The sequence below is a fragment of the Natator depressus genome, chromosome 6, assembly GCF_965152275.1.
Source record: "Natator depressus isolate rNatDep1 chromosome 6, rNatDep2.hap1, whole genome shotgun sequence".
Taxonomy (NCBI): Eukaryota; Metazoa; Chordata; order Testudines; family Cheloniidae; genus Natator; species Natator depressus.
Window position 1 is genome coordinate 114,322,191 of NC_134239.1, and position 27,099 is coordinate 114,349,289.

The 27,099-nt window shown below is 41.4% G+C and overlaps 1 protein-coding gene across 2 annotated transcripts in view; it reads right to left on the minus strand.

The window, feature by feature from the left end:
* Positions 1-26,898, minus strand: part of AHNAK2 (AHNAK nucleoprotein 2) — a 100,915-nt gene extending 74,017 nt beyond the window's left edge. The window contains exon 1 of one of the 2 annotated variants that reach the window (XM_074956346.1): positions 26,715-26,898. In XM_074956346.1, coding sequence (XP_074812447.1) covers positions 26,715-26,769 — 55 coding nt within the window. In that variant the 5' untranslated portion in view covers positions 26,770-26,898. Of the gene's footprint in view, positions 1-1,811; positions 1,934-26,714 lie in introns of those variants that run through there. The other variant, XM_074956347.1, reaches the window with a different exon arrangement.
* Between the last annotated feature and the right edge of the window lie 201 nt (positions 26,899-27,099).

Here is a 27,099-nt window from a genome sequence, read left to right on the forward strand (position 1 = left end):
AGCTGTACAGTAGACTGGAATTTAGCCATCTTCAGTGAATTACTTTTAAGTGCAGAGTATACAGTCAAACTGACTTTAATAAGATTTACACAAACCTAGTAGTTGAAAGTCCTTTACGAGAGTGCCACACCAAAAATAGTAAAATGACGAGATCAAAGAAAGTTTGTTTATGCTATTTCAGCTAAAACTCTACATTATCCAACAGAGAAGCTAAAGCCAGCATAGAATTTATGAACACTGTAGCAGGACTAGTGCTGTTCTATAGTTTAACTTTTAAGGTTATTGCAAATAAATGTTTCAATCCCCCCTGTCAGTTTAAAAAGAAGAAAAGATGAGCAGCTCAATAAAAAGTCCTCAAGCATGATGCATTTTTGTGGTGCAGATTAAATTCCTAAAACCCTGTATATACAAGGAGTATGCTAGCATAAAGTTTTGGGAGAAAACTCTCTTTAAGACTGTGAATAATTTATATACGGTTATTCTTTAGTATAACAATCTGTACAAGAAAAACAATAATTACAGTTAACATGACACCAATCATGATAATTATATGGAGTAGAATTAAATCTTCATAGTGTCTTGTTTCACAAATCATAGAGAAGAACTGTTACTTCTGTGGTACAGGCCCATCCATCTGGTGTTTTCTAATTTGAATATTTTCTCTTTTCTATCAAAGGTTTTAAAACTGCCAGATCTTTCTACCAGTAGCCACAGATGCAATGCTGCCCCACTTCAAATCCCCTGGCATTGAATTTAGCATTATGTTAATCTGATCAAAGATCTTTAAGGTGCACAGTAACTGTGTTGATGGGACTATATAAGAATCTAGATAGGTAGACAGACAGCTCTTAGGCAGGTTTTATTTGCAGGTTTTGCTGGAGCAATCTCCCATAGGAAAGATATATGAGATCCCATTTGCACCAGCAAGGTTGTGCATCTCTGTCTTTAAAAGCTTTGAGGTTGATTTTAGCCTCATATACTACCAATATATAGGGTGCTTAGTGCCATGCACATATATTATGATTCTATGCATATGGTATTTATTATATATAGTGCACATATAACAGTATCCCTCTTGTGGGAGCATATTATCTACTGTAAAATTCAACTGTATGCATACAGTGGAAACCACACATAGAAGAATCATCTTCATGATAAGACAACTTCACTTGCAAGCAAATTGCAAATTGTGGTGCACTGAAACAATATGGGAGTAGGATTTTAATTCAGTATAAACAGTTTCACTATGTCCTAGTTCACTATGAGGGGTTTCACTGTAAAGTATATAGAGTGGGGAGGAGGGAAAGAAATGTGACTGAAATAGACAAGTTGTTGAATCTTAAGATGTGTGCAGGACTCAAAACTGATCATGCCCTGAAAGCTTTTGATATCTATATGCATGAGTGCAAAGTCACCTGTATCAAGAAATCAGATCAGAACATTCTCAATCGTGCTGTGAACTTGCTTGCTAATTTGTAGCACTGCTTCTCCAAATGCAAGAACAAGACAAATCAGATGTGGAAGCATTTAACTCTCCATGCAGCCTCATGTGTTATATTTGGGTGCACCTTATTTTAAGTCTCAGCTATTTTCCTCCCTCAGCATCAGCAGATTTCTGATGGTCAGTAACGTGCGTGTCTGTGTATGTTTCACTGATCAAGTGCATAGCTGGTAGCATGGCAACTTTATGACCCTCATTATATCAAAGCACACACACACAGCTACAATTCTAATTTAAGATCCCCTTCATTTATTGCAAACTTGAGCAAACTGCATCATTGAAAGAGAGAGGGATGTTTAAACAAACTTACCAAAAATAACTGAAGTTCTCAAAAGTTGCCCTGAAGTTGAAATAGCCCAGAACACCAATCCAGAGCCTTCCCCCAAGCTCTCGCTCTTTCTCCCTGTCTCTCTATTGCATTTGGAATAAGGGCAGTGCAGAAATCCAGCAAAACAATTTTCCTTCTATGTAGACTGGGGCGTTTCTCTACAGTCAGAAAGGGAGTGGCTGAGCTCCGGTGAGGCTTGTTGCCATACCCCAAGCCAAAGAGTGCAGTCGCAGATTACACAGCCTGTGAAATTCAATACCCGCTGTACTGAAGCAACAGCTGTAATGCTTCATTTAGGGCAGGACTGAACTCTATGCTTGTTCCTTGCTAGGAACTCACACTGGGGTGTAGAAGGAAAGTGGTGTGTGGGTTTCAATACATGCTGTGTCTTTGTACCACTGTGAGCCTACGACTGCAAGCACTTGTATGTATACAGCGTGGAGAGACAGCACAACTTCCTTGTGACTGAAAACACATTGCTTAGGAGAGAGAAAGCAAATCAAACATCTCTTTTCCTACGATCCGTTCCCAGGCATAACTGCGTCATTAACAATACATTTGTACTAGATATAGCTTCTCACACGAGCTCAGTTCAAACACACAATTCTTTTGATTTTCTTTTATTGTCAACAGCTTATTACTCTTAAAAATTGAGCACTGAAATGAACAGATCTGGCTGCATCATTTGCTTACCCCACTTATGTGGTACTGTGACTTAAAGCTAGGGAGTGCCATTATATTCTTACTGCTGTCTTGGCAATGTGTCCGGATACTAATACATGAGGAAAGTTGTTTAGCATTGGCAAAAACTGGTTTGCTCAAGTTCATAGTTCCTCCCCACTCCTCCTGTTCTCTAATTCCCCTCTCCCCAAGAGAAGTCTTCGATAACATGACAGCAACTATTACGCTTCCAGAAATCAGGGCAAAAGAAATGCAATGCATCATTGTTTCCTCCAGAGATTTGTACTAATTTTTGCATTCTCTAAAACATGTACGGGCCATGGGGATACTGCAAAATGCAAACTGGAAACAAAATGAGAGTTGGGAGTGTCCCACAATGTGTCCAGCTACTTTGCCAACACGCCAGAGCAGAACTGGAATAGGTGAAAAATATGCTAACAAGGGGGAAATGCTGTGTTTGCAGGGTTGCTTCATTTCACATCAGGGCAGATGTTGTACAGTTTGGCATTTTTAGAGCTTTAAAGATGTTTAAACATGAGGAATTCTCTACATTAAATATTCTTTGGACCTGAGTTTATAAAACAGAGGTGTGCCTAATCTGCACACACATTTCTTGCATCTCCATATGGCAAACAGGTACTTGCTCATGAAAATCAGCTGTATAATTGTGCTTTATTTTGTGCGTTTATTTTATTTTATAAAAGTCAGGTCCCAAATACGGAAATGTGAACAGGATAAAACCAATTATGTTGTTTATATAACACCGCAAGTGGCACTTTATAGATCAAATAAAGGCAGAGCGCCAGGTTGTTAAAGGTATTTATGGACCATGCGTCCCTGTCCTAACAAATTTGCCATCGAAACCAAGACCAATACAGAAGGTGCAGGTAGCAAATGCAGGAAGAGTTTAAGGGAGGGGAGGACCAAGGGTGAGGCTATGCGGATGCTTGGGCAAGCAGTGCACCTGTCAGTCACACCTGTCTATTACATAGGGTATATTGCTATGATTTATAAGCCTCCCTAAAGTATTGTGTTTTTATGTGAGGCCTATGGTACAGAGGCAGCATAAAGATGGTCTCAGGCTTCGGGGAGAAAGAGCATGGGCCCAAAATCTTCGAAGGTATTCACAGAATCCCGGGCCAGACGGAACCATTGTGATCATCTAGTCTGACCTCCTATATAACACAGGCCAGAGAACTTCCCCAGAATAATTCCTAGAGGAAAAATATCCAATCTTGATTTAAAAATTTTCAGTGATGGAGAATCCTCCATGACCCTTCGTAAATTGTTTCAGTTATTAATTACTCTCACTAAAAATGTTAAAAATGTTAAAAATGTATACCTTATTTCCTGTCTGAATTTGTCTAGCTTCAACTTCCAGCCACTGGATCCTATTATACCTTTCCTCTGCTGGACTGAAAAGCCCATTATTAAATATTTGTTCCCCAGGTAGGTACTTGTAGACTATAATCAAGTCACCCCTGACTTAGTCTTTCTTAAGCTAAGTAGCTTGAGATTCTTGAGTCTATTACTATAAGGCAAGTTTTCTAACACTTTAATCATTCTCATGGCTCTTCTCTGAACCCTCTGCAATTTATCAACATCCTTTTTGAACTGTGGATGCCAGAACTGGACACAGGATTCCAGCAGCAGTTGAGCCAGTGCCAAATATAGAGGTAAAATAACCTCTTTACTCCTACCTGAGATTCCCTTGTTTATGCAGACCAGGATTGCATTAGCTTTTTTGGCCACAGTGTCACAGTGGGAGCTCATGTTCCTCTGATTCTACACTACCACCCCCAAATCTTTTTCAGAGTCACTGCTTCCCAGGATAGAGTCCCCCATCCTGTATCTGTGGCTACATTCTTTGTTCCCATATGTACACATTTACATTTAGCTGTGCTAAAACACAGAGAGTTTGCTTGCACCCAGTTTACCAAGTGAGCCAGATTTGAATCCGTATTTAGTTGCCTAACTCCTACTGAACTCGATAAGAGTTAGGCACCCAATACCTTTGAAGATCTGGGCAACAGAGTTTTGGTGAAGTTAGCTGAAATAACAGGAGTGAACTCTAGAAGATGAGAAATTGAACAAGGGCTCTTTAATAACTAGCTAGTTTCTTTCCTCTCCATGCCCAACACCTGAGGAAGAGCATTTGTACTGTGTCATGAGCCCAGCCCAATTCCCACAGAAATATCCCTTTGTCTGGATACCATGCACCTATCCTTTTCTTATGGGTGGGTGAATCCGATAATATGGTTACTCGTTGGTATCGCAGGCTGAGCTGGGCATTTCAATCCTTGGCACTCGCTGTCTGGAATATGAAAATGTAACCTCTGGTGCAGCCTTTCTGACTAGCCAGTCAGGAGGGTGTTAGCATGTGACAAAGATTTCTCACATGAGGCTGCAAAACTAAGAACTGCAAACTGACAGAAGTCAAAGATGGATCAGCTGGATTCAGACATTTGACTCTTTGGAGCCAACCATTATATGTTGCCTATTTTTGACCTGACTGGCTAGTCAAATTTCAAGGCCCTGGGGATGTTTTACTCCCTGGTGGGAGTAAAAATGGATGGAGACTAGTATGTTCTTTGATGCTGTCTTGTTTATTAACAAGGAATGTACAAAATTCCTGCTTCTCTTAGTGCCGGAGGAACCAAAAGCGAAAGAAGTCATTTCTTACCTTACAGCCCCAAGTCTCTTTCGCCAACGCCAGACCCAAAAGCTCTTTCTCTAGCTTTTTCCAGGATCACAATGTGCTTACAGGTTGCTGCTTCTCTTTCTCTCTCTCTGACACACACACACACACACACAGAGTTGAACCCTCTGCCCACATAATGCTGGTTTCTGGGGACTCTGTTAGGTCTTGTTTTAGGTATGGCCCTTTAACTCTTACAACTATCTTAAATGAAGGGCGTGTTCACACATCAGTTTCAATATGGTTTTAAGTCAACCCATAACAAGGATTAACCCAGATCATAATACACACACATATATTCACAGTATTTTAGCAGGGACCTGATGGCATTTGTAAAAGCAGCAGTGTGCATGCTTTCCCATTTTAACAGTCTATTCCAAGAACATTTAATAAATATTTTGTTGCAGGGGTAGATTTCCTACTGAACACAGGAAAAGAGATTGACAGCTCTGTTGACAGAAGCAGGCTGCTTCTCCAAAACACAAATGAACTTGGAGGGAATGAGCATGTTCTGTATTAAGGATATTTGGGGATATATATATATATATATATTTACATCAATTAGTATCTTGTTTCTAACTTGATTTCAGAGTTGAACAGATGGCCATCAGTGCTACACAGATAATCCCACTACTTCAACTAGTTTATTGCACTGGTTTAATAGATACAGTAGAACCTCAGAGTTATGAATTGACCAGTCAACCACACACCTCATTTGGAACTGGAAGTACACAATCAGGCAGCAGCAGAGACTAAAAAAAGCAAATACAGTACGGTGCTGTGTTAAACGTAAACTATTAAAAAATAAAGGGAAAGTTTAAAAAAAAGATTTGACAAGGTAGGGAAACGGTTTCTGTGCTTGTTTCCTTTAAGTTAAGAGGGTTAAAAGCAACATTTTTCTTCAGCATAGTAAAGTTTCAAAGCTGTATTAAGCCAATGTTCAGTTGTAAATTCTGAAAGAAAACCATAGCGTTTTGTTCAGTTACGAACATTTCAGAGTTACGAACAACCTCCATTCCCAAAGTATTCGTAACTCTGGCTACAGGCAGGAGTATGCTGTAGTAGAATCTCAGTCTATATTGCATTGTTCTATTGGTACTAAACCATTTTACATTATCGCTAAAGCATAGGAGCATTAAGAAAAGGAGACTTCAGGTGATCGAGCAGCACAGGTTTATGTAATCAATAACTTCCCTACTGAGTCATGATTACTCCAAATTGGTCACAAATAATTCCCTTAATGATTCCAATTCTATAGACGGTTTCAGAGTAGCAGCCGTGTTAGTCTGTATTCGCAAAAAGAAAAGGAGTACTTGTGGCACCTTAGAGACTAACCAATTTATTTGAGCATAAGCTTTCGTGAAGTGAGCTGTAGCTCACGAAAGCTTATGCTCAAATAAATTTGTTAGTCTCTAAGGTGCCGCAAGTACGCCTTTTCTTTTTGTGAATTCTATAGAAGTGGCCTATTCTGAGTTTACTCTGTCAAGCTGCTCTAATTTAGGGTTGGATTCTAGATAAAGCTTTTTAAATGTCTCTTTACTTTTGAGACATCTATCAAGAAAATGTTAAGAGAAACTCTTTGCAGCATGCAGAGGCAATGATGAAAGTTCTTGGCTTCTACATTGACATGCCAGTGAGATTTGTTACATGATCTGATCTTTCCTCTCCCCTTCTCTGCCCCAGCTCCAATAGCACTTTCATGGCTCACTCTTACAGATTTGTGGTCTTCACTTTGGTTTCATGGGAAGACTAGAAGATGTAAAAGAATGACGAACATTCTATATGTGAATTTCATTATAATACCAAACCCCTCATGGGCTGATCAGGTGTCAGATGTGTGTAACTTCACTGATGCCCCTGGATTTACACTAGACCCAATGGGAAGTTTCTCCAATTATCTTTTTCTGTAACTAACTAAATACATAGAAATTATAATAAAATAACCTGTTAGATATTTGCAAAAAAATGGAAACAACATGGTCAGAGAGATAACAAAATATACCACATTCAATTTCTAAGTACACATAATGTCATGTGAAGTATGTGAATGTTTGATTCATTCTTTTCAGAATTGTGGACATTTGGACATTTTGACAGAAAAGATGAGAAAACTCTGAAAACCTAGATAGATAGACAGTGTCACGCTTACAGGGCTAGCTACATTTCTGTCCCTTTCCTGGTCTCTCTGCATACCCTCAGTCATCAGGCCTCATGCCTTTGTCTGTCTGGAGTGGAATTTCACAATTCTCCAATGTCTTAGACCAGCCCTGGACTGTAGTGCCCTATGCATCAACTGTGCTTAGCCAACAGGTCTGAGGTTCTTTCCTTTGGGAGTCTGTGACCAGAGATGTACAGTGATTAGACAACCAGTGTATTGTTCATTTTAACAGTAGGACCAAAGAATTTAGAGAAAAAAGGATTTTAGAAAACAGTCTACACTCGTTTATCATACCTAAAAGCTTACCAGCCCCTGATGGTAATCTAGGTAGGCCTAGCTTCTTCAGATGTCTCAGCGGATGCCTCTATTTCAACCAGCTGCCCTTGAACAACTTCCCCCTCTCTTGAGAGCGAACCCCTTTTAAAAATGCTATAGTCCCTTTGTTCTTCTGTGTCCCCTGGCTTTGGTCCTTCTAGACAAAACTAATCTGGTAGGCTCAGCAGAAGATTCATCACAGTCCTCAGAGCCAGTGGTTCTGCCATTATCCCTTAACAACCCTCAGTGTTTGCTGAGGAGTGGCTTATCTTGAGCCATTCTTTTCCTGCTTGTTTTTCCTTACAGCCCTCTATTAAACTAGATCAATATATCTATACACTAAAGATCCCAAATACTGGGTCAACATACAGTCTTCATGAACTATTACAAAGCAACTCCACTTCTGTCACAGATAGATAGGAAGGAAAAACTAGAAGTCATTCTGCAGGCTGCTTTGAGGAAATAGAAATTAGTCTCTATATTGAATGCATGTACAACTTTTAAGGCTACTGACTAAAAAGAGTACAATTCTCAGGCTTCAGGTAAACTGTACCAAAGTTGACTGGAGAGCGCTCAGCGGTCGATTTATTGCATCTAGACTAGACGTGATAAATTGACCCCCGCTGGATCGATTGCTGCCTATCAATCCAGTGGGCAATGTAGACAAGCCCTAATTGAAAGTCAATGGGATTTAGGACACCAAATGCATCAGGCAGTTTTGAAAATTGGACTTAGGAAGTCACTTAGGTGCTTTTGAAAATTTTACCCATGAACAAGAACGGTCCTAGTTTACTGTGCATGTTACATTAAAAAAACTTATTAATTTTAGTACTAATAACCACTATACAACACATGTACTTATTGCTACAATACTAATGTCTCCATATCAGCTTTTCTTGTATAAAATCAACCAGATGGCATGTAGGCATATAATCTCACAAACCATGAGTGTTTGTGTATAGCAAGTTAGGTTTCAATGCTGTCTCCCTCAAGAAGTCTTATTGTTGGAGATCAAGGGCCTGATTCTGATGCTGGTAAACTCAGAGTAATTCCAGTGTAATTAATAGGTATATAATTCAATGACAGTGGTGTCACTGAGATCAGAATCTGGTCCCAAATCTTCCTGCATGTCCTCTCCTTTATATATGTCTCTCAAATGAGACTAAAATCTCTATAATCTCACCTAATCACTCACTGCTCTGCCAGTCAGATAAAGCCACAGATATTCAGATCTCTGGGAAAGATAAACTAACATCAAGATGTCCACAGTACACAACTTTAAGCATTAAAAGCTTAATTAAAATCAATAAAAACAGACACCTGTATCATAAAGAGACAAGATGATATATTTTATTGGACAAACTTCTGTTGGTGAGAGAGACAAGCGTTCAAACTACACAGAAGTTGGTCCAACAAAAGATGTTCCTTCACCCACCTTGTCTCTCATTTCCTGGGACCAACATGGTTATGACTACACTGCATACCTGTATCATAAGACAGTCAAAAGTCCTTTTCTGGCATAAACTAAACCCAAAATATATGTTTGGTGCTGGTTGTGTTATCCTTACTAATGAGTAAAAAACCAAAACCCAAATATTCAGATTATTAAGCAATGTAAACACAGAGTATACAAAGCAGCTAGCTAGAAATGAAACAACGAAGTGTGAACATTTCTGGAATGATCCAGAAATATCCTGAAAGAGAAGAGAGGAAAAAATGATCTCACATAGGACAGTCTCTCTCTTTGTCCTGTCTTGATTCTCTCTTTTACTCTAGGTCTCTGATTCTCCTGAATTCTTGGACATTAGAGCACCAGGACAGACCCTCAGGAAACCAGAAAGACCAGATCAGAGTGAACCAGAAAAAGGAGGACAACTGGATCAACTGACATTGCAGCCATGGCAACAAACTATTCTGGTTTATGATTAAAGCTCCTGCTCAGTAACGAACCCCCAGCCTATGGCCTAGTTGTTCCAGGCTCTTATGTAGATGCCCAGTGGCCCGAGAGGATCAGCTCTTGATTTAAAGAAACTTCCCAGTGCCTTGAAAGCTCCTGACAGGGATTAGGGAAGAAATCAAAGTCCCATTGCTCATGGAAGTGCCAGGGCTGCTTTCTCAGTGCACCCATGGGGTGCACATTGCCCCAGAAGGGGCAGGAAAGGGAGAGGAGGAAGTGGGGCTATGGTGTGGTGACTCTCCACACCTGAATGTAGAGCAAGCCATGAACACCATCAGATGGTACCAAATGTAATCCCCATACTCACCTGGGAGCATAGGGAGCTCCCCCAGTGGTGATGTGATCCTGTACTGCCCTCAGTAAAGGGCTGTGACTAAATGGCATCATTTATTCCTTAGTATTCTTTTCCTGTTTCCCCTACTTGTCCCATCTGTCTTAATTCTTCAGGCAACTTGGGTTCAGGATTCGCTGCCTGGAATCCCCACCTGAAAGCTGTCCTGGCAAGCTGAAGATGTAAGCAGACTTGCACTTGGGAAGAGAAAATTGATGAGGAACTGAAGGCATCACAGGAAAAAGAACATCCTCTTGCAGGAAACAGACCAGAATGGGATGGCTCCCTACAAATGTCCCTGCCCAGAGTGACCTAAACAGCAGTGTTCAAACCACTGAAATAAGAGTGGTGCAAGACAAAGGATTTCTCTATTTTGCACAATGTCATTAATCAATATAGCATTTGACTGCCTCAGCTCTTTTCTTACTACAAGTTCCTGACTAGAGCTGGTGAATATTTTTGAAATTTTGATGAAATCTGAGGGGGAAAACCAAGGCATTTTTTAAATAAAACTCTCATTTTTTTCTGTTCTTTTGTCCAACTACACAGGTGCTTGAAATGTTTTGATTCTTCAAGAAAAGGGTAAGAATTCTTTTAAAAATTCATAAAATGTTTTCCCGCCTTTTTCCCCAACCAGCTCTGTTTTTGACCAACAGGCTTTTTCTGTCGAATCAACAGTTCCAGGGACTTTGTCACTGGTATTCCCTGATCATATATCAAAGTAGAACAGTACATAGCTAGGAGAGAGAGATGCTTTTCTTTTGAAAATATGTTTAACATGGTGCAACCACCTGGAGCCAGAGTATGGATGTATTCAACAAAACAAAAATAATTATTTAATGAGTTAATCAAATTAAATAAACACACATTTTGAATGTTGGTGGCTTTACCATGATTCTTCAATCAACACTAAATGTTCTTCTGAAAGATGTGCTCTAGTTCAGAGGTTGCCAAACTTTTCTTATTGCGTACCGCCTTCCAGATCTACCAGCTGTGCACGTACCCCTATCCGCCTCCTTACTGATACTTGGTGTGTTCTTCTTAACACTACCTATCATTAGCCCTCTGTCCATATTTCACTGTTACGTACAGATATAGTTCTAGTGTTACCTATACAACCAAAACAAAAACCCTGACTAAGTTCTGAGCTCAGCTGAACTGAACAGTTGCTGGGGAACTGAACCCATGCTGTACGGTGATTGAAGGGGAGGGCTCTGTACATCTGCATCGCTATGTATCTGTGTTTTCTCACTGGTACATCTTGTACGGTAAATTAACTACCGTATTTTATGTAACAAATTCCCATGGAATTTTACAGCTTCGTCTGAATAGCCTATTATGGAAATGCAATAAATAAAATAATTGATAAATAAAATCCACCCCTTTTTTGTTTTTCTAAACCATTGAAGCTGTAGCTAGAGGAGCAGGAATAAGGTAAGCATCAAATGTTGGGATTGAGCTCTCCTGTCCTTCGCAGGCTTTACAAAGAGTTAAACATTTTGCTTCTTGCGCAAGTAAAGCTGTTGACAGTGGTACGGCTACAATCAGCTCATATGACAAAGACTATAACCAGAAGTGGAAGTGATTCCGAATTAATCCTTCTTCAGTCCTTTCCCTAAATCAAAAGATCTCAGCAAAGAAGGGCTAAACACTGGGGTTCCCATGAAATCTATAGAGGACATGCTGACATGAGAAAGGCAAAGGAATAATTGGGAAAGAAAGAGAAAACGATTGGGTTACCCTGAGAGGGGGGTCTCATCTGGATATGGCATTAGCAGTGGAATAGGTGCTATAAATGCAACAAGGGTGAAGTTGATCCCCATGCAGAGGGCGAACATCAGGCTGCAGCCTTTTATTTTATTTGAAGTGGATTTTGTAATGTGGTATTACACCACCGTGGATTCGGCCTATGCACCACTAAGTCCCAATCAGAATTGGACTTACATGGTTTTTTAAGTGGTCCCTTGTGGTGGCTCTCTGACCAGGGGTGAATTTCATCCACAGTGACTACTTTCGGAGACAGCTTTAGCACAGACCCTAGGAGGTGGTACCCTTGCCTGTCACTTATTACTGGATCACTAAGGCTCATAGTTTTGCTCTGATTTTCAGTCATAAGTTGGTAGACTTGGCAATTGGTGGCAAGGAAGGAACTAGCGCCTGCGTGAAGAGGGGCTCTAGAAAGCAAGGAAAGTGAGAGAAATTAAAGGAGCACCTTCTAACTGAGAACAGCTTAACACAGCTCCATTTCGCTTGTCCAGGGTGAGACTCCCCCTAGGCTCACCCAGTAGAAGGGCTTTGTATCCAATGCTTTTTGGGTGTGAGTGTGAACATGGCCTAGGCAGGTGGAAAGATTCAGGAAGTGACAATAGGACTTATTGTTCCCATTCTGAAGTCAGTAGTTCAGGTAGGATTTACGCCTTAATAAAATGAGTCACCTCATCGGTGTCAAGTGTCTGCCTGGTATTCATGGAACTGGGTAGATTCATGTGTCAGCGAACCTTGATGTTTTAGATCTGGCATTCACTGCTCGTGTTAATTCTCTGTGTATGCGACATCCCTGGGATGTGGATATGATTTTATTTAATTAGATTTGAGGATTGGAGGTGTCTTGATTTCCTGAGAGCTGAAATTTATAATCAAATGGTGTGAAATTTATCCCAAAGCCCCATGCCCCACTTAAGCCCTCAAAATAGGACTTGACTTGACATGGGCCAAGGCAGACACCACCGAGCCTGCAAATAGTGGGGGGGGCAGAGTGAGGGCAACCGGCTTCAGCAGTGTCACTGAGTATGCTCAGTACAAGCCAAGCAGCAAATCTGGGGGGAGCACCTGACACCCCCCCCATATCCCTCCCACGCTTCGTCTCTGGGTCTTGGGCTGGCCCACTGCATGGGCTGAATATGACATACTGTAAATAAATTCTCTAGGACCTGTGATGGCGAGGAACTCACTTTTGGAGGAAGAAGCCAGGGTGATAGGATCCTGTGCAAGATAGCTCAGAACTACACATTTCCTTGCTTTCTGCTTGTTTGGTTTGTTGGTTTGATTGGACTGGCTAAGACATGGCCCTAGAGACCAGTCTGTGGGAAATGGCAGTTGCAACAAAGTGTCCAGATAGGATTGCTTGCTCTGCAATAGATTTGCTGATGTTGGCTTGATCCTGTGAGATTCTAAGGTACCCTCAGGTCCCAGTGAAATTGATGGAAGTTGAGTCTCTCAGGATGTGCTCAGTATCTTGTAGGACCAGGCTCTTAGAGTCCCATGTCTGCTCCCATTTAAGTCAATGGGAGTTTTGCCTTTAACTTCAATGGGAGCAGAGTGGAGCCCTCTGCTTTGTTTGCCTCAGCTTCTCCATCTGAACAATGGGGAGTACAATGCTTATCTATCTCATTCATGTTTTTAATGCACTTTGAGATCCTCAGAAAGAAGGTGCCACAGAAGAGTAAAATATTCTTATTGTGATTAGCACTGAAGCACAGCTGGTTGCTATGTACGCGGACAGAAATTCTAATGATTTTAGATGCTGCTTGCCATGAGAGTCATTTCGAACAGCGTAAGTAGAAGGTCCAGGATGTGGTTATGACTAGAGTTAAAAGACATGATTATGTGTGATAAGTAAGATGCACTGGGTATCTGCCAGAGCCACAGAACAATCATAGCGTCCGGTGGATTGAACTGAATCCGTGTTGTTTGAAGTGGGATGCTTATCAGTGGCACAACTTGTGTCAGGTAGTGTTCACCAAAAGGAGGGACTGCTCATAATTCTGACATATTGAGAAATCCCTTTTCCTCATTGCTTCCCCCCTTCCCTTCTGCCTCCCCCTTCCCCCCCCCCCCCGCCAGCCCCAAGAAATCCTCTGTTTTGTTTTAAAATTCTCTACATTTGGTGTATTTCAGTTTGTCTATTGGCCACTGCTTGTAAGCGACTTTTGAATGGCCATTGTTATCCACCCTAGAACAAACTCTTGAGCTAATAACTAATGGAACATGATTTGATGATATAGGGAAGTGGTGCACTGAGCTAATGTTTAATCATTATAGTGCATGCTGTTCTCTTCCATTGTCTGCAGTTGTTCATAGATAGAAATCAATGAACCACAAGAGACAGTGACTTTATATTGTTTCGGGAAAATAGGTTAAACATTAAACATTTCAGAAGTATTCTATCATAAAAGTTTGATGTCAGTCTCTTACATCAACTCAGTGAACGTGGTGTTAAATGGAAAGAGCATACAGACAGAAAGGGCCTGAAAGTCAAAAACAAAGGGGAGCTCTTACTGTGAAAGGAGGAGGGCTCATAAAATAGGAAACAAACCCTTTCTGGTATACAGTCACCAGAGTCCATCATCCAGGATACCTACTGATTTTGTTTTTTATAATCTATGGCTTTTAGAGCTGGTTGAAGTTTTTCAAACTTTTGTTTTTTGTCAAAAAAAAAACATTTCGGGAGGGAAATAATGATTTTTTCCAAATATTGTAATCAAATTTTTGCAAAAAAAATTATTCAAAAAACTTAGTAGTGTTTATCATTTTTAAAATCTTTCTGATGTTTTAATTATTTTCAAAACAGGAAATTTTCAGAAATGTTTATTTATTAAAAATTCAACCATGCGTTTAAGCTAATCAATCAAAGATTATACACTAGAACAGAGAAAAGAAGAGATAAATTCACTTTCCTCCACCTCCCCACTTTTTTTGCTTTACTGCTGTGTAACGTTTTGATTAATCATCTTAGGCACATGGTGAATATTTTTCATTTTTTAAAAAAATTCCTATTTTAAAAATGAAATTCATAATTTTTTCAAAAATAAAAATATCAATGCAAATGTGAAAAATGTCACAACATGAGACGTCATCTCTGATCATAAACTAACACAACACAAATTATTTCAAAATTTTCAGGTTTTTTCCCCACTTTTCAGTGAGCTCTAATGACTTATGAATTTAGAGCCAATGTGCACATGTACTCCTTATGGCCTCCATCCTGCAATGAGCTGTACACAGACAAGCCTTGCCCGCTTACACAGAGCCCACTGATTTCCACGGGGCTCTACACGGGTGCGACGAGAGGTCCACCTGTGCAGAAACATGCAGGATCAGAGCTTATGCTTTTGAGACCCAGAATGACTCAGGAGATAAACACACCTCAACATTCAAAAACTAATTCTTCCCATTTTGTGCCATCTGTGAGTATGATTTATGGCCTTACTCTAACAGGTGTTGAACACCTCTTGCAAGAGTTTGGAGGACCAGACCATATGTTTCCAAAAGCAAAGTCCTTGATGCAGTATATTAAATAAAATCTCCTGCATTACATGAAATAGTCTTATACTCACAGAAACATTTTCCTTTTGCAAATACTCATTTTTCTGCAATAACCAGTATATAGAAGAGGGAAATTTTATGATTGAAAAGAAAACCCTATCATTATAGGCACAGCTATAATAAGTCTGTGCTGTGAGTTTAAGAATTAAAGATCTGATCCTACAGTCTTTTAGCCCTTAAGACTACTCACAAGCATCAGGAGAAGCATATTATAGATACAACAAAATAAACATCAAGGGTACCTAAATCTACCAACATCTACCATTGAAGTCGTCTCACTCAGTTTGATACATGAGTAGTTCGCGTTCAGTCCTGCATGTCTGCATGTAGCCCCGCGAGAGCCAACAGAACTACATACAGTAGTCAGCGAAAGCAGTATCAACCTAATGCAGGAGAACAAAGCTATATAACAGGGGCTTATTTATTCTGATGTAATAAAGATTATCCACACAATTATTTACAGTTGTTGAGTCTGCTCAGTTCGCCTTACGATAAACTGATGTCTGGTGTCTGAAGCCTTCTTGCTTCTACAATTGTTAACACCGCTGATTGCTGGGCATCAGTTACTGGATCTCTCATTACCCTGGGCTCCTCTTATTTAATCAGCCACTGCCAGCTGTTAAAATGGCAGAGGATCGCTTTTAGAAATGATCTTGTGGGAAGAAGTTGCCAGGCTGGTGTCCTCTTTGCAAAAATATGATGTGGCTTTCGGCAGCGGGTTCACATTTGAGGGGTATAATCTGGCGAACGAAGGAAGTGTGCTGCTGCATGAGCTGTCAGAACAGATTAAACGGAACGAAGCTCTCATCACACAGCTGTACTATTTTGATGCACTGTAAATGGTCCATTACTCATCAGCATAAGGCAAGCCACGGGGAATGGAAAATTAAAAGGTAAAACTAGTGAGTAAAAGAAATTTGTGGGCGATAATCATGTGCCTGACCCTCAGCAGGTGTCAATGTTGTGCCATTGGTCTCAGTGGATTTCTATTGATTTACAATGTCTGACAATTGGCCCCATCCGTAGAAATACCTGTCTTTCCCTTTAAAGCTGAGCTCTAACCTGAACAATATAAATTTGGTAAATATGGTACAGGGCCTGGTAATTATGGTACAGGGCCACTGCTTGCAAATGAAATCAACAGATCTGCTCCGTCAGTCCAATCTGATGAGTTTAGGGGCAAGGATAGGTTTTACTAGTTTTTACTCCTGTTAGCACAGCAGAGCCAATCCAGCTCTGGTAAGGAGGGTTATATTCCTGGTTGCACTTCTTCTGAGGTGAGTCTGTAGTTCCCCGGATTCTCCTTCTTCCCTTTTTAAAGATGGGCACTATATTTGCCTTTTTCCAATCGTCCGGGACCTTCCCTGTTCACCACGAGTTTTCAAAGATAATGACCAATGGCTCTGCAATCACATCAGCCAACTCCCTCAGAACCCTTGGATGCATTAGATCTGGCCCCATGGACTTGTGCATGTCCAGCTTTTCTAAGTAGTCCTTCACTTGTTCTTTCACCACTGAGGGCTGCTCACCTCCTCCCCACACTGTGCAGCCTCTCCAAGGCTGATCCATTGGGATGGAGCAGAAAACTCTCTTGGGGCTGATTCAGAGGGACCATGACCCCAATTTATTCCTGCCCCACCCAAGCCCCTTTTGGCAACCTGCCCCCCCAGAGGAAAAACAGAAGCAAACAGCACCTGTGCTTCCCAGATCCTGGTCCACATACATACACCTGACTGCAGTACGAGGGCCAGAATTTCCCAAAGTGTCCACTAACTTTGGGTGTCTCTATTTTCGTTTTCCTAACCTGTGGCAGGTAAGGTACCTCAAAAAATGAGCGCATCCAAATTTAGTGGGCACGTTTCAAAGTGTGTGCCATCATATGGGAATTGTGTGGCAAAGCAATAGAACCTAGGCCTCCTGTGTTCTAGTTATATGGCTAATCTCAAGACCATACTTCCTCTCTCAGAGGCTTTTCACACATTTTGTCTCCGTGAGTGTATTAATCCCCAGCCCATCTACAATAGAAACACTATAGCAGCGCAGCTGCAGCGGGGTAGTGTAGACACTGACTACAGTGAGGGAAGGGGTTCTCTTGTCACTGTAGTAAATCCACCTCTCCGAAGAATTCTTCAGTCACCTTGCAGTGTCTACACCAGGGCTTACGTTGGCTTCATTACATCACACAGGGTGTGAAATTTTTCATAGCCTTGAGCGATGTAGTTAAGCAGACTTAACTTTGTAGTGTAGACCAGCCCCAAACTAGTGTACTAGGATCCAACTCATGCATTTGGCCCTGTGAGTCGAAGAGAGCCTAAATGAGTAATTAAGTGACAGGCTGTCTAAGCAAGTCCAGAGGGAGTATAAATTTATGAAACATACTCACTGTCGACAGACAAAGAATGTGTGAGCTACTCCAAGTTTGACTCCCCTTGACTTTCTTAGACTTGCTTAGACTCACCTCTGAATTTGGGCCATACAAATAGACAAGTAGTGATAACTTGTACTTTGTATTTTTAATGGAATGTACAAGTGTCTTTAAAAATAGCTACCTTTTCCCCATTTTGGAGTAGGGCTAGATGCCAGTTAGGTTCAATGATTCATAATCAATTAAAGAAGCTGTTCTCCATTTTCTCTTCTTTCAGAGAGAACATTTACATGACACAGTAATGGGTAGATTCTATCTATCAGAACAGTGGGATTATCCTTTCCACAGCTTGCAGCAATGTCATCGAAAAGAAAAAGAAAAAAAATCTCATAATCTGGGCACATATCCAGCAAAATATGCCAACCTGACAGCAGACGAATTAAGAATTACAAAAATCAAGAGCTCTCCAACACTCAGAATCACTAGTGCTCCAACCAATATGCAGTTCACTCAGAGAGGCATGAAACTGAGACTCTCAAGAGCTACTGACTAGCCCTTTTATCTACAAGAGTGAATACAGCATAATAGACTGAACCAGTCCATCAAAGTTTAACCATGTCCTGGTGAAAAGTGACCATCTACCTGAGGAGATATAGATACTTTTCTAGCCACAGTCTGCCAGATGTTCCCACCCCAATGGGTTAGGTGTTTTAGCTATTCATCTGCAGTTTCCTGCAATGGGGTGAGGTGCTTTTAGTTTTGAAACCACACCCTGCATCATGTGAACTATCTGAGATTTAACAGCATTCTCAAAAGCCATTTCAGTTTGTCTAGGATTTTTTTAATATCATTTTGGCTTTGATGAGCTTTTCTGCTTTTGTAAGAAGACTACAGAACACTGATGTGTCTGTATTGTCTCTGAACACAAGCCAGGGTTTTGTTTGCTTGTTCCTTGATTTCAAACATCCTGCCGGGCTTCCAGTGAATGCAAATTAAGGCTCAGCACCTTATATTTTAAAGTCCTGCACAAATATTAACTAATTAATTCTTATCCTCCCTGTGGGACAGGCAAGTGGTATTGTCCACAGGCGAAAGGTGGGGAAACTGAGTCATTGAGGGGTCAAGTGATTTGCCTAAGTCACATGGTTTGTCAATGATAGAGCAAGATGTGGAGCCAGGAGTTCTAGCTCTTTGCCCCATCCTCACTGCCTAGCCTCCACTGGTTCCCACAGAGCCAGTCCATAGCACTGTGAGAAGAAAGAGAAAAGAATAACAGGTAGCACAGAGGGAAGGGTGAAGAGGGAGAGACCAACAATTTAGAGAGATTCTAGAAGATTTTCAAGCATATCCAGTATTTTAAGGGTTTACCTGAGTGGGACTGATTCTGAACCTTTTGAGCATTGCCCATCTTGCTTTCCACACCAAAACCCTCTTGGGGGGTGAAAATTGTAACCCCCTCACAAGCAGTCCTGCTTCTTAGCTATACAGCTAGCCCAGCAAATATTTTGCTACAACACTGCTGGACTGGTGTTTTCCGTTTTTCTTCTGTCTTTGCTGATTAACAACATATTCATGTGCAAATGGCGGTTTCCTTCTAATTAGCAAATAAATTCATTAATCAAGCAAAGGCATTGTGAGACCTCCCCCATTACTGGTCAGTTCAGCTGGGGAAAGTTTGAAGTGTCTTCCTGTCCCTACTCTCTACTGTCACTCATAAGGTGTAGAAAAGAGCATCAGAGATGCACACCACACACGTAAAGAAGAGGTGGAGGCATGAAAATAGAATGGGGAAGGTAAGTCACCTTGGGAGTTGGCTAGGTGGAGCTAGAGCATCCTTGTATTGCTATGCTAATGTGACTCAAAGCCGAAAGACAACACAGAGAGGGTGGAAGAGAGACAAGGAGAGAGGCTGTGTTCTTAGTCTTTTGTCAGTGCAGCTGCCATCTTTCCCTTTACTCCGAATCATTAAGATGGTTTGACATATATTTGCATGATTGACCATGACAGAACTTTCCTAGGACTTGTTTATTCTTATTTCCTTTTGTACTATTCCCTTATTTGCACTGCTCATCATCTGAGAGCTCTGAATTTTGAGCTCTCTCTTGCTTCCCTCCTTCCTTTGCATTCAACTTGGAGACCAAGCCATTGCTCTCCTACCCACTGTTCCCTCTAAGCTGTGTGCGTGTGCACGCGCACACAGATCCTAAACCCCACGCACATGGCAAAACACCACACACACAAAAATTTGCACAGAAGCACAACAATTTGCACAGAAGAAATTTTTTGCGCACACGGCCTGTCAAAAATTAAAGGGAACATTACTCACACCCCAGCAAGATTCTCTGTTCTTTTTCGTAACTCAGAGACCAGCTTCTGAATGTACAGATACCATTACAATTAACTGGACCAAATCGTCAGCTGTGGTGAATTGACTTAGCTCCAGTGACTTCAGCTTATTCCAATTTACACATACAGCTCTTGCTACCTTGACTAATAGTCTTTTTTCCTAGTTGTTGACTTCATACCCAGCCACTAAATCTCACTGTGTGACAAATTCTTCTCGCAAGGTATGTCTACACTGCAAACGGAGGTGTGATTGCAGCTCTGGAGGCATACCCACACCAGCTTTAATGTAGCTAGCGCAACTAAAAATGGCAGTGAAAATGTCTTATCTAGCCCCCTGAACTGTACAGTGGCAGCCATTTTGCTTGTGAGCATGACTTAAATCTCATTCAAAACAGTGGGAGTTGGCAGCCCACTTTATTAACTCCCACATGCAGCTAGACCGTAGGGAAATGGTAGCCTTCTTGCTGGCTTCAGCCCCAAAGACTGTCATGAGATGGTGAGACAGGAAATGGTGGCCATTTTGAATAAGGGAGTGAGTTGGCACCTTTCATCATTTTTGTTTTTATGAGACAAGTGAAAAAAAGAACCAAAATTGTTAGAGTCATGATCACATCGCAAGAGTTGGCAACATTGCCAAAGCCACGTATCTAGGACCCAGTCCTGCTCTCATTGATGGCAATGGTTAAACTCCCATTGGTTTTACTGGAAGCAAGGCCAGGCTCGTGGTTTGTGGCAGATTAATCAATGGAATTTAGCAGTCGTTACTCCCAGTCCCCTGTTCCAACCAAATACAACACCGACTCGCACACGTCAACAGCCATTGTAACAATGGCTGCAGCAAAACTGTTGGTGTCTCTTCTGAGACACAGTAAATGCTGTAGACCATAGGGATACATTTGGTCTGATTCCAAAATGGAGTGCAAATACTCGTGGAATAAAAGAAGCCTGCACTGAGTGGAAGAATATTTTCATGCAGAAAGATCGCCGTGTGTCAGAGAATGCCTTTGTGTAATGGAAACTGTGATCTTGACTGTGGACACCTCAGACTGTCTTCTACATTCATCCATATGCAGAGCACATCTCCAATGCAACTCATGGTGCTGCTCTGGACTCAAGCACTCGGTTTAGGGCTGCTTGTGTTGAGCTCTCTTTTTAAAAAATGAGTCTGGAAAACTTCCCAGACTATTCAGAGTTCCTGCCACCGCTGATTTGTGCCTCCAAGGATGATGAAGGTGACTGGCCTGTTTTCTCTTTTCCTTTTAGTGTGGTCTGAATGTATCCCGAATTAGCACATCTGCATATGAGTGCACTGAGGCTGAGGCATCAGGGCAGCACCCAACATGCCAGCTGCATGTTTTAAGAGAGAGAATCCATTTAGAGGTGAGACAAAGTCCCACCATAACACAGGACAACTGAGGAGACGTATTGTTTTCCCTTAAGCTCCCATATCTTATTCATAGATTCATAGATACTAAGGTCAGAAGGGACCATTATGATCATCTAGTCTGACCTCCTGCACAACGCAGGCCGCAGAATCTCACCCACCCACTTCTGCGAAAAACCTCACCTATGTCTGAGCTATTGAAGTCCTCAAATCGTGGTTTAAAGACTTCAAGGAGCAGAGAATCCTCCAGCAAGTGACCCATGCCCCATGCTACAGAGGAAGGCGAAAAACCTCCAGGGCCTCTTCCAATCTGCCCTGGAGGAAAATTCCTTCCCGACCCCAAATATATCTTATTGCTTGTCTCCCCAGGGAAATTTACCAACAGAACCATACCGTTATAATTATTTATGCTGCTATAGCAGTACTGGTATAACTCCAGAATAAGAGCATCCAGATGGGGATTTATTCTCGTATTGCTGTATCACTATAGTTCTGCCAGTAAATTTCCCCATGGAAGCAAGCCCTCAGACACAGTAATCTGATCAGTTACTTTCTGTCTCAGACATAGTTCAGTACCCATAAGCCAGTTTATTCTGTTACCTGGTATTCTATGGGTAAGAATATCAAATCAGGACAAAAGGGGTATTTCAAGACCTGCCAGTGTCTAGTAACCAAATCAGATGACATAAACATCCATGTTAAAGGGGGAAACAAAGGTGTGTTCTTAAGATGTCACTTTTTCTGTGGCATGGGTTAAAGCTGCAGCATTCACTTGGGCAGTGGTTCCCAAACTGAGGGGCATGCCCCCCCAAAGGGGGCGCAGAGAAAAGTTCAGGGTGGGGCGTGCGGTGGGGCCCGGGCCAGTCCCCCCCCGGGGGGGGCAGGAAGGGAGTGCCACCAAGCCCTGCTCCACCTCCAGCCCAGCTCTATTCTGCCCCCTGCTACACCCCCAGTCCAGCTCTGCCCTCATTCCCTCTCCGCCCACGGGCCAGCTCCATCTCCAGCCCTGGGCTCCTTCCCTATCCCCGGATCTTTCCCCAGCTCTGCCTTCTGCCCAAACTCCTCTGCTGAGGAAGTCGTGGCTCTGTGGCACTGGGGGAGGGGAGGACAGATTCCATTACTGGTAAACGTGGGGGAGGTGCAACAGGAAAAGTTTGGGCACCACTGTTTTAAGGGCCTGATCCAGAACCCACTGAAGTCAACAGAAAGAAATCTTGTCACTTCAGTGGGCTGGAGATCAGGCCCTAAGAACTTCAAATGTGATTATTTCCATTGACAGCAGATAGTCACGGGAATCAAGGGCAGCAGTTATCTCACTCAGCAACAGCCTTCACCATTACAAGTAGCAATCACAACAGCCCCAGCGGCTCTAGCTGGCAAACCCTAACTCTTGCCCTGGGCCTGCATTCGCAGACTTCTTGCGCAGTAACAACAATATTTAAAAGGGCGGTGTCCCATAATGAGCAGGTTGGAGAGATGCAGATGAGGCCTGAACATTTACCACCTCAAAGACAAATTATCCTGGAGGAAATTTGCTACGAAGACTGCTTGTGGATCCTCTAGAAATTGTCCCCCTTTCTTGAAGTTTCTAAACAACATGCTAAGGAGAATCCCCGTTTTCATTCAGTTTGGAATGGTTCCTACATCAGGCTCATTTCCCTTATGAATCAGAAATCTTGGCAGTGGCAACCTATTATTCCACTAACTAGAACATACCATCCCTTTTTTGCCCAATTAAGTACAAAATAGTAATAGTGTTTACTGCACAGCGATGACAGACAAACAAAGTCTCGTTGATTATGAGCCTTTGTGGTGTTGAGGTTTCCATTCCACATGTTACTTAATATATTTACCAACGTACAAAAGAACGTGAGGGTGTCCAGTGGAAACACAGACATAAAATCATTAGCAAAAAATACAAGGTGGTGAGATGACCCTGGAAGGAGGGGGAAAGAACCCACAGGGAGATAACTTAATAGCCTGCCCCACTGAGCTGGCAACCATCACCATACCAGAAGCCAAAATGAATCCGATTATTTTGCAGACAATGCTGACACTCAGTTGTTTTGGTGTCAGCATGAATACAAGTGTGCATGGATTTGTGGCAAGTTATTGGAGAGATGGTGAGTTGAGATTCGATAACGTTTCTGCTGAAAATGTAAAGGATCAGTGTTGTTTTCACAGGTATACTCACTTTGAATGAATTAAATAAGGAAAAGGGAAATATGGCATAGAAGGACAGACCCTCAGCTGGTTGAAGTCAATGGAGTTATGCCAGTTTACAATAGCATAAAACGTTTTCCTTATCATTGCCTCCTAACTATACTGGAATACATGATGTTAAATCATTGCTTCTAATAGACAAACATAAGCAGAGGGCATTTCAGAGAAAAGGGGCATTCCATCAGCTGTATTTATTATTTCACTTTAGATCTGCAAAGTTGATGCCCGTAGTCAGCAGCTTCTTGCTCATACTGGACATCCAAAAATTCAGTGGGCCAATGGTATCATATAACAAAGAAGACAATCTGGGTAAAGGGGAAAGGAAATTCTGTTTTTATTTGTCATTCCTCGTTTTTTACTACTTGCATTAGAATTCTGTCTCTGGCCCCGTTCATAGCTGCTGCAGACATCAGCCACATGTGTACTGGCACACCCAGTTGTGTGTTCCTCCCATACAGAGCAAAGATGAAGCTGGCCGTTGAGAGGCAGCAACACTGAGAACCGAAGCCTCCATTAAGCAAAGCACTTGAAGTTCGGAACATGCATAACAGTAAGCACTTTGTTAAATCCCATTGAAATGCACGCGCTCAAAGTTAAGCATGTGCCTAAATGCTTTGTTGAATCACGGCCTAGAAAGACTCCCATTGACTTCAGTGGGCTTTGGTTCAGGCCCCAAAAGAAGTTCCAGTAGATGGAAAGTTAAAAGAACATTGTGCTGGGTAGGCCTTTAATGGTTGTTATTTGGGGATTCGGTGATTTCCCGGCTTTGCTGAGGCAGCATTTCTCTTCTATTATTTATTAAACTTAAAAAAAATTAATCCGTGAAAAACATTTCATCAACAATTCCAAAATGTGCAGCATGCATGTGTCCCAACCCCTCCCCAGATATCTGATCATAGAATCATAGAATATCAGAGTTGGAAGGTACCTCAGGAGGTCATCTAGTCCAACCCCCTGCTCAAAGCAGGACCAATCCCCAATTTTTGCCCCAGATCCCTAAATGGCCCCCTCAAGGATTGAACTCACAACCCTGGGTATAGCAGGCCAATGCTCAAACCACTGAGCCATCCCTCCCCACCTCTGGTCACAAATGTGTCCTTGCCTTTCTGATACAGGAAACATGCAAAATATTGTTTATCTTTTTGCCACCTGGGTTAGGTATCATCATGAGACACAGCGAAGCTAAATGCAGTGAACTAGACTAAGAACTATGAACCTTATCTATATTCAACATTTTTTTTTAAAAGGAAGGAATATGTGTTGTGTGCTCTTCTTGAGAAGTTCCTTATTTGTACTGAAATTCCCTGCCCTCTGGTCAACATGTGCCTACCCCTAATCACACTTATCTTCCCCCTCCCTTCCTTATCTGGCAAAGTTTCTCAGATGCATGTCATATCCTATACAGGAAAGATGACATTACATAGCTTGTCTAAGAAATCCATACAAATCTGAGACGCCTCTACATGTATGGATGATCATTCATTTTAAGGAACATGAATAGCAATTTTATGGAAACGACACCATTGGCATAACAGAATGATTGTTTTGCTAACACAAAATCTCTTAGGGTAATGGCTGTGAGAAGTATCAGTTATGGGTGAGGCCCAAACGGTGAAGTGAGAGTGGTGTGTTAGTATTTTTTTTTTCTATTTAGCTGTATTACATAGCACCTAGAGACCGCAATCAATACTCTCTGGACAGTGGGAAATATTAATACCCGCAAAGGTGGTGACTTTGTTAAATAAGTGACCCTGTTTAAGGAGATAAACACATTAGCAAATACCAACAGAACGTTGTTGTTTGAAAAAGTCACATTTAGAAAGGAAAATCTTCCCTTAAAGGCCATCAAACAATGTTCTGGAAGCATAAGTACGGTATATTTTAAGTAAACCAAATGAAATGAGTGCTTGTGCATAGTTCTAAAAGAGAATCTTAAATTATTGACTCAACAGTCTAAACAAAACATCAATGAGTTAATAGAGGACTACATTGTAATTCCCTTACTCATGCTGAGGAACAATTTACATCTTTGAGCCATCCCAGTGATTTCAATGGGACTACTCAAGGTGTAATGTATTACTTTGTTCAACAAATAAGGGTAAGACAAGCTACTCCTTAATATCTTGTGCTATGGAAAACAGAATACTAAAATATGTACAAAACAGAAAGCGGAAATATTCAAGCATGTTAATTAAAAAAAACCCACTCCCTTTTATATCTGTTTAAAATTTGTCACACAGTCTTTAAATGGCCTTCCCCCCAGAATGAATAAAGGTCAGTTTAATGCAGCATATAGATAAATGCAGTTTATTTATGCTTTAGGATAAAAGGAGGTACTACAGGACTCTCAGATCCTGGGAAGAAATGAAGGCACAACTTTAAGACTACTAGTTGCTTATCAGAGTACTGACCTAACTACACACTAGAGGACAAAATTCTAATAGATCAACATGCTTCTGCCAGTTTAGAATTTGGTTTTTGATATTTTATATAGTTTTTAATGTCTTTGGACTAAATCCAGTCACTGATGTGCTGTTTCAGAAATATTTTACACTAAAGTTTGTACAATACTTTCTTTCAAAAGAAATTTCTGATTTCTCTCCACTCTGTTGTAGAGAAACAGAGAGAAAAACCTTCTGGAATGCCATACGGTTCACTCATCGGATCAAATACGAAGCACAGGACACTTTGAAATGTTAAAAATCACAATATACAACATGGATTTTAGCTACAATAAAAGCCAGCTTGTTTGCATCATGCACTGCATCCTGCTGTTTACTTTCTAAGAGCTATGAGAAATGAAGGGCAAACTTTCATTTAAGGCATGCAGTCTGAAAACAACTAATTTAGAAAGCATTTCATTTAATCACACACAATGTTGGAGGGTTCCTTAAACTTGGCTCCAGCATAATTGAGGAAAGTTTAGACTGAATAACTACAGGAGTCTCTTAATTCTATTCCTTCTTATCTGATTCATGCCGCATCAGAGAAAGCCACACCCTAGGAGCTGCAGGCTTTGCTTCAAAGGAGGAGGAATTGCAGCTAGCAGAGCACAGTAAAGCAGAAGCAGAATACAGCAAAGAATAGAAAAAGTAAGCCCACCACTGGCTGGAGATCCTTGCCAGTTAGGAAGAACTAGATGAAAGCAGTCACACATCTTGGCAGATTGCAGTGGCACAGCAATAGTAAGAGAGGAAAACTTGTCTTTTCAGAGGGTCCGAGTGTTGAATCAATCCCACTCCAGATGAGGAGACGGAGACTTTGTGATTCTGCGATGCAGGAAAAGTGCAGCTAGACTGAAACTAAATGCTGACACACTCCCTACTCGTCCCTAAATGTATTTCCTTGGATAACAACCAAATTATTCCAGGCTGGCCTGCTTTGCATTGTGCCTGAGTGATCACAGCTTGCAGTGTTGGAGCCTCAGGTCATTGCAGAGAAAGAAAAGAGAGTGATGTAGATACTCCTCTCAGGGACCAAAGAGGCT